The following is an 11,381-nucleotide window of genomic DNA, read 5'->3' as shown; positions in this document are numbered from 1 at the left end:
AAAAAAGTTTGATCTGTCTTTTTTATTGTCAGTTGCAGTGAGGGAAACTTGCAAGAAACGGGTGGAAGAGAAGAGAGCAAAGGGAGATCAAAGAGCAAGTTAGTGTTGCATTATAGTGTATATTACAATTAGTGGTTTATTACGAACATCTAAACATGTCAAAACACTTCCATTTTTAGACGACTTTTTTGATTTGTCAAGATATTCTCACATCTCAGGTACTTGGTAAAAAAGGAGGTGTCCTAGATAGATGTCTTCTTCAGGTAAAAGTTAAGGTCTATGATTTGGTCAATGTGTTTCTTAGATGAAATTATGGTGCTCTTGATTTTCCAGAGAAATTTGTTATAATAGATTATGATTCTTTTTCGAATCCATGGTTATTGTTATAACGGGTTATTCTCTGATGGGTCTGCCTTTTTGGGCTGAAGTTATGCTTTTTTGCGGGACTGTTCCGTTCGAATTGGTGGTGCTGGTGGCCGTTCTTACTGTCGGTGAAGGTGGTCGAGTAGTCGTTGCTGTTGTGCATGACTGGCTAGTTGGTGGTTGTGATTGGTGTTGGTGGCATGGTGAACTGCTGCGTATGTTTTGCTGGGTGGCATGAGGTGGAGATTGGGTTGCTGCTGGTAGTGTGCAAGGGAACAGGGGTGATGATGGTGCGATTGGTGGTGGTGGTTTGATTTGTGTACCGGATGTTGTGGGTTGGTTTCAGGGGAGGCTGCGAGGGAGTTGGTGATGGACAAGGCTTAGTGTGGTGATGGATAAGAGGGGCAGTAGGGGGGAGCTGCTGCCGTAGAAGTATTATATTACCCTATAAGTTTAACTAAACTTCAGCAGCCCTGCTTACGAAAAGTTAAAGCCTTGACATACCTTTTTCTGCCAATGATATAGTAGATGCACGAACGACATCATGAATTTTTACACAATCTTTGTCATCATCCTCTAATAGCAAAGATGAAGATTTTAGTTCATTAACCCATGTGTTGGCTAGCTCCATGGCTTCAGTAAGGTTATTGACATATTGAAACAAGCCCAATCCAATGCCATATCTCATCATCTCTTGCACTTTTATACTTGACCCAAAAGGAAACACACAAGCAAGCAAGAAGAACCTCTTTTTCACTTCACTTTCCATAAGCTTGTAACTCGTTTCTAGAATGGTGTAGGTGTGACTGTGTACACCACTAATTGTGCCTTGACTTGTTACAGGTTTTTCTAGTTCAATTGCAAAATGTTCCCACATATACAACTCTTGATGCTTTAGCACATCAGTTAATGCCACTATAGCAAGAGGCAATCCTCCACACTACTTCAATAATCTTTTCTCCACCTCTTCTTGAACTTCCTCACCATTGTTTACTTTTTCCCCAACTCGTGTTCTGAAAAGTTGCCTTGCTTCCTTTTCATCTAGTGGGTGCACTTCGAATATGTTAGCCAATGATACTCCTATAACTTCACACACATTTTTCTTCCTGGTTGTCACTAAAATCTTACAGCATATGCAAAAACTTTCTGCGTTCTCATCTGATTTAGAAATCCCCACTTTACTCAAATCAAGTTTCTCCCAAATGTTGTCCAAGATTATTAGTATCTTACTCCTTTTATCATCTACACGTTGTCCTTCCTTAGGCTTCACCATCATCATTCTGTTTATGCAGACGCCGTGCCCTCTGCTCTACACTGTCCACGTAAAAATGCAGACCAAGTTGCTCTGCAATCTGATTTTGAATGCGTTCCATACTAGGGACCTCTGAAATGTCCACCATCACAATTTTATCAAACATGTGTTTTGCTCCTTTATTGGCAATTTCTTTTACCAATGTTGTTTTACCTGCGTTGTCAAACACAATATGCATACAGCTTAAGTTCTAACGAAAGGACTTAGGCCCCGTTCTTTAGAGCTGCTCTGCTCTGCTCTATTCTGCTGAAATTCGTTCTGCTCTGCTCTGCCCTGCCCTGCCTTGCTCTGCTCTGCTTAAAAACAATACTTAATATTGAATTATTATAATAATAATAAATTAATATTTAATAATAATAATATAAAAAATTAATATTCAATAATAACAATAATAAATAATTAATATTTAATAATAATAATAAATAATTAATATTTTATAAATATAATATTAATAATATTTAATATTTAATAATATTAGTATTAATAATAATTAATATTTAATTATAATAATAATATTTTATCAAAAAAAATAATGATAATAATAGTAATAATAATACTTATTATTATTATTTTATTAAAAACAAAACCTACAAAGTCAATCAAATTACAAGAAATTAGTGGGGAGCCGAAATACAATCTGGGCCCCCACTCCTCTAGCTATAGCGAATCCAATCCTGTTGAAAATGTGAGCAGCTGCACGAGCACCAACATATTATTATTATTATTATTAATTGATTTTTTATAACAAAAATTAATATTTAAAGATAATAACGAACTAATATTTAAATATAATACTAATTATTTATTTTTAATTATAATAATAAAAATAACTAATAAATAATATTTAATAATAAAAATAATTATTAAATAATATTTAATAATAATAATAATAATTAATATTTAATAATAATATTTAATGATTATAATAATAATGGGATAATATCAATAATAGTAATAATAATAGTAGTAGTAGTATTAGTAATAAGAATGATAATAATAATAATAATGAAATTTGCTCTGTTCGGCTCGGCTCTGCTCTGATTCAATCTGCTCTATTCTGCTGAAATCTGCTCTGCTCTGTTGAAATCTGCTCTGCCCAGAAGCTCAAAAGAACAGGGCTTTAGGAACTGATGCTAGCAAAGTAGTGTTAGTTATGTCAGATTTTCTGATGATTGATGCTAGCAAAGTAGCAAGTAGCAATAATGGAAACGTAAAAGCACATTGAAAAGACAAAAAATCATTGTAGAAGTACTCTATATTTACCTATGGGCTATGGCTCCCATGCCAAATAAGCCAACAGCATCGACATGGTCGTCTTGTAATTTCTCGAGTATTTCTCTCATAAGCAGATTTCTCGTAGACAAGGTGTCCAAAAACTCAGCAGGGATGGATTCGAATTCTGATCTGCTTACAGGTTTAGTGATCATCGACTCTTCTGGTTTGCCTTTGATTATGTCTTCAATTTCCTTGGCCTTTATTTCAGCCATATGGCTCATCTCATAGCGTTGATAAAGATTGTAAAGAAATACGCCAAAGCAACACCGGTCCTTGGCTTTTCTGCCCTTCTCATCCATGAGCTGCTTCCAATCAGCCTCATCTACTTCCATAAGGCTCTGTATCTTTGCAAGCCATTCATCAGTGAGCTTAGTACTTTTATGCAGATTCTCCTGTTCAGGCTCAACTTTGTTATTGTTCATTTCCTTATGGTTGCCCAATTCCTTGAACTTGTCTTGGAGCAGGCTTATATTACCATTGTAGTTTTTAATGTAAGAGTAGCATTCTTTTATCTTGTCAAAGATGACAGACTTGGCAAACTCTTTGGCTGCGCCTTCAACTTCACTTGCCATCCACACCCAATTCTGCCCCCTATTTTTAGTTTTAAGTTTTGGGAAAAAATCTAAAAGGACATTACAAACTGTGAAAAACAAGTTATATACTTATATCTGTATGACAAGCACAATGATCACAACTAACACAAATTAGTGACTATCTTATCCTATAACCAATAAGTCAATAACATATTTGCATCAAAAAAAAAAAAAAGTCAATAACACATAATGTACTTTGTAACAATAATTATATTATCTCAACATATATATATAATCACTTATCCACTTTCCTAATCAGGATGTATTATTCACCGTGCCCAGTTCGAATATTTTTCTTTTTATACACATAATAATCTGATTATACCCTCCTTTTATTCTATGTTGGCGCATTTTTATAATTAAATATCCATGAGATTGAATTCCTCCTCCTCCCTTCCTTTCTTAACTTTTGCGTAAGTTAACAAAAAAAAAATACAAATGAAGTGTAATAGAGAATACAAAAAAATACAAATGAAATAGTAAAATCAATTTCATTTCATTAAAAATCAGTAATTTCAAAAAAGAAATATAATAGAGAATTAGTAAAAATAATTTAAATTCAGTAAAAATAAGATAGAGTAAACATAGCCTAAGTATCATAATCAATTTACAGCAACCTAGCATGTAAGTTTTAACCAGAATTTAGCTAAAATAGAAAAAGTAGGAAAATACAACCAATTATAAAAGCAAATGCTATTCAAATAACCAAAGATATTTCTCTCTGACATTTTATCAAACAGGTGGAGTGCAAGAGTGAGTATAGGGAGATTTATCTAAAACTTCTCGCTTTAAAAAAAAAAGGAAAAAAAAAAAGCAACAAGCTACTATATAACAAAAATTGTAAGTTAAAGCAAATAATGAAGCTTAATTCTAGCAGCAGTAACCAAGATAGAAGAAAGAAATAGCAATACCAGAAGCAATAAACTAGGGTGCATTAGTGTACTACTCATATTCAAATAATTCAAGTAACATACAAAAGCAGTAGATGAAAATAATAATTCTGCAAAAGGTAAGGATAAACGACAATGCCATGCATTATTCGACTAGTCTTTGTTAAACGATATTCATGTCCCACTCCTCACACCCCCTTTTAAAATTTAAAGTGATTCAACAAATAAATAGGACTATCTTTAGTCTTTACTTTGAAAGCTCTTCTTTTCTAATTTTTTTAACATAATAGTTGGACCAATGTGGCAGCCAAGTTGGTACTTGTATCTTAATAGAGGTCTTTAAATTAGAATAAACGATTATACATAATGATTTTTTAAAAAAATATAATTCACAGAAGTATGATCAATATTTTTATAGATTTTGATTGTTGGATATTAAGTAAATAGAAATGAAAAAAATTAAAAAGAAAAAAAAAGATTGAACAAACTAAAAACTAACATTCAAGTTATAACAAGAAAACTATGTACAAAAAAAAAAAAAAAAAAAAGATTATTATGTACGAGTCGGTCTCGCAGTCAAACCACGAGACAGCGACACTTAGCATTTAACAAATTAGAGAGCAAATAGAATTGAATGGCTTGATTGCTTTCTTTATTATTCATCAATAGGTTGAGTATTTATACAAAATCTAAGAACATAAGATAGGAAACAATATTCCTAAAACATATATTACCATAATCATAAATCCTAAAGATATATTCTCTAAATAATATCTTAACATAAAATAAACTTAAATATATTATTCCCTTAATGATGTCTACGGAAAATATATCACACATATATTTTCCGATATCTCATATCTCTAACAGCATTCTAGTTTTTCTTCAAGTGTCGTGTCACGTAGGCGACAAATAGATATTATTGTGACACATATGATGCTAAGTAAGTAATGTTTGGATAGTTTTTTAAGATAAAAATGGTGTATATAGTTTTTTTTTATTTTTTTTGATAGAAAGTTCTCAAATATTATTACTCCAAGCTAGATAAGTCTAGCAGAACAGCATTACAAGCACAAAGAGGAACTTCCTCCATCCATACTCTCATCTCTACAAAATCTCGACTAGCACGAGCTAAAATATGGGCCACACAATTTCCCTCTCTACCAACATGAGAAAAGAAAATATTAGAACAAGATCTAGCCAAATAAAGAATGTCACTGTCTACAACAGCAAACGGCGAGCTTTCGTATTTTCCATGTTGGAGATAATTATGAAGCTTGCTGCAATCAGTTTCGAGCACAAGAACACGAAGACTCACATCTAGAGTATCTAGCTGCAAAAGCTTCAGCTATATCCACATTGAAGCACCTCTGCTGACTGTAACATGTAGCTTCTATGAGATCCCTAAATAATCCCTTATGACCCCTCCCATGTCATTAGCCTTATCATCAAATCGAGTAGCATCTGTATTTATCTTATAGGAACCTACAGAAGGAGGACACCACTTCTTGAAAATGTTCAGATTCACTCACATCTCATATGGGATTCGCTCATTAGCCTTTTCATACTCTCTCACCATATTCATTGTCTTACTTATCACATTTTCCACGAGCACAATCTTCTTATCAAAGTAATGCGTATTTCTTTTCAACCAAATACCCAACAATAAGCACCAAAATAAATCCCACCATGCCTTATTTTTAAAGTAGAGCTTTAGCTTACAATCATCGCAGCAACTAGTGTATAGTGTTTTATTATCAATGTACTTCTAATATTTCATATATACAAAATTAATCATAACTTTAAATAAATATTCTATAACCCGATTTTATTTTCATCATAAAATTCGTTTCATAAAGTTCATTAATATAAGATCCATTTATAATATATTTAATTTATGTCATAAAATAATGAATTAGTAAAAAAATAAGTTTCAATTAATAAAAATAATTTTGGTTTGGTAAATATACTTTCAATTCTGTAAAAATTATTAAAGTTCAATAATAATAATTTCAAGTCAATAATAACATAAATATCTATTTACAAACAAAACTACAAAAAATACATAATTATATAATTATAAGCGATAGGATATCGTATGTCAAACCAACTAAAAGGATTTTACTTTGATAAATTATTATCATTTCAGTATAAATAATTTCAACTTGATAAACATTGAAATATATTTACAAACAAAAGTACAAAAATTACACAATTATATAAATAAACAATATTATCATAAGTTTCAATATTGTGAATTATCAAATTAAATGGGAATATATGACTTTAATAAAAATTCAAGCCCAAAAGTTTATTGTAAAATCTTATCGACAATTCAAGCGTTACTCGGGCACAAAATTAGTTATATAATTTGTTAAGTACTTAGCATACAATTAAATTTTTTATATGAGGGTTTAAATAACATAAAAAAAATATATTAAAATTATTCAAAAATTAACAAATTGCGTAAAAGTACATTTATATTAATGTCATGATTTGGTTTGAAATAAAGTAGGGAAAAGTAGGAAAATGAATATGAGTTTGCAAGTAACACTTAATCTACATACTATAGCTACAGTAGCTTCTTATCATTCAAGTTAGACAACGGGATTTAAAGTCCCAGAATTGTATTTCTAATCAAATCCATTAGCAAAATTAAAATGAGAGCAAAAAGTTATTAAAATTAAACTACAAATGGAATAATTGCAGCTCTTTAGTTAGCTAATCAAAAAAATCAAAGATGATGCATAGGTTAGCTACTAATTACACAATGAATGAATATTCAACCACATAGATAATAACCAAACACTTGAAATCCCACAATAGACACAGATACAAACACTAACACAAATTTGAACTATAAAGACACTAGGTGTAGACACCCATTTGTGTCTCCCCAAAACCAAACCCAGTGATGAATACCTGTCACGTCAAACCATAATCGAATGAGGTGAAAGTGTGAAAAGTCAAATGTTGCGGTTAGTTTTTATTAAAATCCTTCTTTCTGTTTTCGAAAACCCACTCTATTTTATAAAAATGTCCAATTCAGTTTATTTTGGTCCATGATAAGGGTCCAATAATGGTGTAGTTGGATGGGGCTTTAAAAGACCTTTCCAACGATATATTATAAGCCCAATTCCGATGAATAATGAGGAAGTTATGGCCAAGATACTAAACTGGGCCTGGTAAATTATTTAAATACGGCCCAATGATCTAGAGGAGGGCCCCATGTTAATTATTATTCCTAAAATTATTAGGATTAATTATAGTTTTCTGGAAGTTTCTAGAAAGTTCTTTTTAATTCTAATATCATTAGATTTAATAATTAATTATTTTAAAATAGACTTTTATTTGGAGTAAAATATCGTTTTATTATCTTAAAAATACATATTTTATCTTCTGTACGGATTCCGTAGATCAAGTTGATTAAATATCGGATTCCGCGTGAAGAAAACACGCTAATACAGGTTGTCGCCAAACGACAAGTCTGTCGCCACGCGACAGACTCTGTCGCCGCGCAACAGACCCTGTCGCCTCGCGACAGACATTGTCGCGTTGCGACAGAGTCGACTCCTGGCGACAGCGTGTAGTTTTATTCCTTATCAAATTCTATGTTTTTCCGGACTATTTTTTCTTATAAATAGGGTCCGAATCTCGGCATTCAAAATCATTCACAATCATCAATTCCTAGTATCATGTTAGAATGTTTAATATTCCTAGTATCATGTTAGGATGTTATTATTGCTTTCTAGTATCATGTTTAGGGTGCCTTTATTATATCATGTTTAGGGTGCCTTTATTATATCATGTTAGTACCATGTTAGGTTTGAAGCTTCGATCTTTATTGTTTAGTGACATGCTAGGGTTTGTTATTAATCTTGTTAGTATCATGCCTAGGATCTTGCTATTATATTTAAGCTTTATTATTAACATGCTCTTGATTATTATCATTATTGTTTATTATTATGTTGCTTGATATATTTTATTGTTATTGCTTGATCACGCCTTTTATGCTTGTTTAAAGGGAATTTGTACTTGAAATCACGCTTAATAAGATAATTAATAATTTGGTTTAGGCTAAAGTGATTTTAACTCAAGTGATCGCCAATAATAGTTTTGTTTGTGCATTAATATTCAACCAACATAGATTAAACAGGGTTAGGTTCAATATGATGTTTGTATGTTATTCGAAAAGCGCACATGAATACGAGCAGAACAAAGTAGAGGCCTATTTTATAGGGCGGGTCCTTTCTTTTGTAGATTGGATTCGTACCCTCATCCCCGGACCCTGTTTGGTTTAAGACCTTATGGAGTAGTTGATGGTCCTTTTGGATTGTCTTTTGGGTTTACAAGTTCCTAAAACTTGTTGGCGACTCTTTTTGCTCTTTTTCCTTCCCTTTGGAACGCCACCATACTTTAGTGTATGATCACAGTGGGGTTCAAGTTTGGGGTTATCGTAATGCTTGAAATATTCCCCACAGTTTTTGGCGACTCCACTGGGGAGGATTTCTATTTATATTCCTGAAATTTATTTAATTTTGGAAATTATTTAGGATGAGCGGATGAAACTCGAAAAATTCTAAGTATTTCATGTGCGTAATTTGATTAACATTATCGTCATATGCATTAAAAGGTCCTCATGGGAGCACCCCATGAGTCAATCCATAGGAATTTTACACGTAGGAAATTTGAGAAATATCTTTCATGACTAGAATCGAAAAGATGATGCGAAATCTGGAAAATTCGAAGAACACAGAAACTTGCCAAGGCATGTAGGAACTAGCGTCTAGAAAACAGGGCTTGTCGCCCGTAAAAAGTTTTTGTCGTCTAGAGACAGTTTCTGTCGCTTGGCGACATGAGCTTTTTTGTGGCGACAGTCCCTGTAGTCTGGCGCCAAGTTCTTCCAATACCGAGCCAGGGGTCTGCCTTCTTGCTTTGACCATTTCTAGCATTGTTGGATTGATTTTGCTTATTGATTGAGTTCTTTTCTCACTTTTCTAAACCCATATGTGTTCTACATATGGAAATAACCCTCTGGAGGTTCCTGCTTCACCTGCCCAATGGAATATCCCACTATCATGTGCAAAGTTCAGATTTGGGTACGTGCAAAGTTTTTGAATCCACCAAACCATGGAGTCGAGTTCGATTTCATCACGAACTCGCGGAATCCTGTCCATTCGCTCCAACCCTCCCGGTAGGCTTTTGTGCAATGCATATGGATTCATAACCATGGACCTTTTTGACTTAACCCATATCCTCGAACTTTAGAGAACTAGAGCCATGGTTAGGTTGCAAACTCATCATATTGTGACTATGTGAACTACTTGTGCACCCTTGCTTGTATATATTATATATGTGTTAACCGTTTGTTTGACTTGTGATTAAGACTAAATAAATTGACTAATGACTAAAAGGACTTTGTCTAATTAATTAATTAATCAAAGCTAATAAATTAATCAATTCGACTTAGTATGACTTTAGGCATGTCCATTTAGAGTAAAATTACTGGAAACAGTCCAGATTAATGTTCCAGCAATGGCACATAAATTTGGACTGTGGCGCTGCAGTTTAGTGTCTGTCGCCTGGCGACAGTTTTGTCGTCTGGCGACAGGCTCTAAACAGTGGGACAGTCCTGTTGTTTTAGCGACAGTCCAGTTTTCTTGCTCGAGTCATCACGACGAGTCTAATTCACAGTCTACTAATCAGTTTATCAGTTAATTAATGGTTCAAACCATGTTTAAGTCTTTAATTGAGTTTAGGCACTTAAAGTCCAATGGTCATACACTAAGAGTCAAAGACTTTGTTTAATTAATTAATTTGAACTAAAAAAAAAAAGCCTAAAGTCGAGTCATAATTCCTTTAAGTCAACCCGGATTTTTATTCCCGTATACTGCACATGTGTCAACTTGTTTTGGTCATAGCCGGAGTTCTAAGAAGAACCAAGACTCGTATAACTTATGGATCTGTAGCCCCGAGTTTTATCTTTAATTAGGCGTTGGTTTCGTCCCAATCAGAGTCACAGATTAAAAGTTATGACTAAAATACCACAGCCTGTCCAGTTTAATGCACATACGTGAAGTCTTAATTTAGTCTTTGCTTAACTCTAGTCACATAGTCTAGCCACATGGTCATGACACAAATTTTAACATGTCACCTACACTCATTAGTCTTAGCACACACTTTGTACATGTCACCGTGACCATGTCTTAGGTTCATGCATGAGTCGATTTTTTCGTCATTTGAGTGGGGGTCCATTCTATTCCTAATTCTTCCATATTTCTTCATCTACATCATCTTCCCCCTCACTACATTATTTCCCCATACATATTATTCCCTTCATTCTTCCATGATCATTGTCCATCGATGCATGTTGAATCGAGTTTGAGTCTTATGATTGACAAAAAAAAAGTAATGATGAGACAAAATACAAGGCAAGCTTCTCACCAAGATTTCATGCTTTCTTCCTCTTTTTTTTTTATTTTTATTTTTATTTTTATTTTTAAACCCTTCCCCAATAAGTCTAGCATAGACACCCTTTGTCTACCTTAGATTTATTACATAGGTTTTTTTTATTTTGTTCCCCTTTAATAAAATGAGCATTTTATTCCTTGCATATGATCATTGCATTATTAAAAAAAAAAAAAAAAAAAAAAAAAAAAAAAAAAAAAAAGCCGAATTAAGCACAAGGTATACCAATGATTTAAGGCACCCCTTGTAGCCATATCATACCTCTCACCCTTTAAATATATAATCCTTTTCTTGATAAACCACTTTGAGCCTCGTCTAACGATAGACCTTTCTTTTTTCAACCCACATCTACTAACCTTGGGATGGGATGGTGTGTAACTTATGCAAGTTCCAAATATGAAAGCTTGAGTGATTTCAAAAGAGTAAAATAAAAATAAAAAAATAAAATAAAAGTGTACAAAAGGGCAAGTGTTCCAATGT

The 11,381-nt window shown here is 33.0% G+C and overlaps 1 protein-coding gene across 1 annotated transcript; it reads right to left on the bottom strand.

Moving 5' to 3' along the window:
• Positions 1–850: 850 nt before the first annotated feature.
• On the bottom strand, positions 851–1,642 carry LOC145580998 (disease resistance protein At4g27190-like). Its single transcript, XM_081638073.1, has 2 exons — positions 1,358–1,642; positions 851–1,255 (listed from the first exon to the last, which is right to left on the bottom strand). Exons 1-2 carry the CDS (start codon positions 1,640–1,642, stop codon positions 851–853), a joined length of 690 nt encoding a protein of 229 aa, XP_081494199.1.
• Between the last annotated feature and the right edge of the window lie 9,739 nt (positions 1,643–11,381).

This window comes from Chenopodium album, chromosome 15 (genome assembly GCF_948465745.1).
Source record: "Chenopodium album chromosome 15, dcCheAlbu1.1, whole genome shotgun sequence".
In the NCBI taxonomy this organism is placed as follows: Eukaryota; Viridiplantae; Streptophyta; class Magnoliopsida; order Caryophyllales; family Amaranthaceae; genus Chenopodium; species Chenopodium album.
Note: the sequence above shows the minus strand (reverse complement) of the source record. Positions and strands in the feature narration are given on the sequence as shown.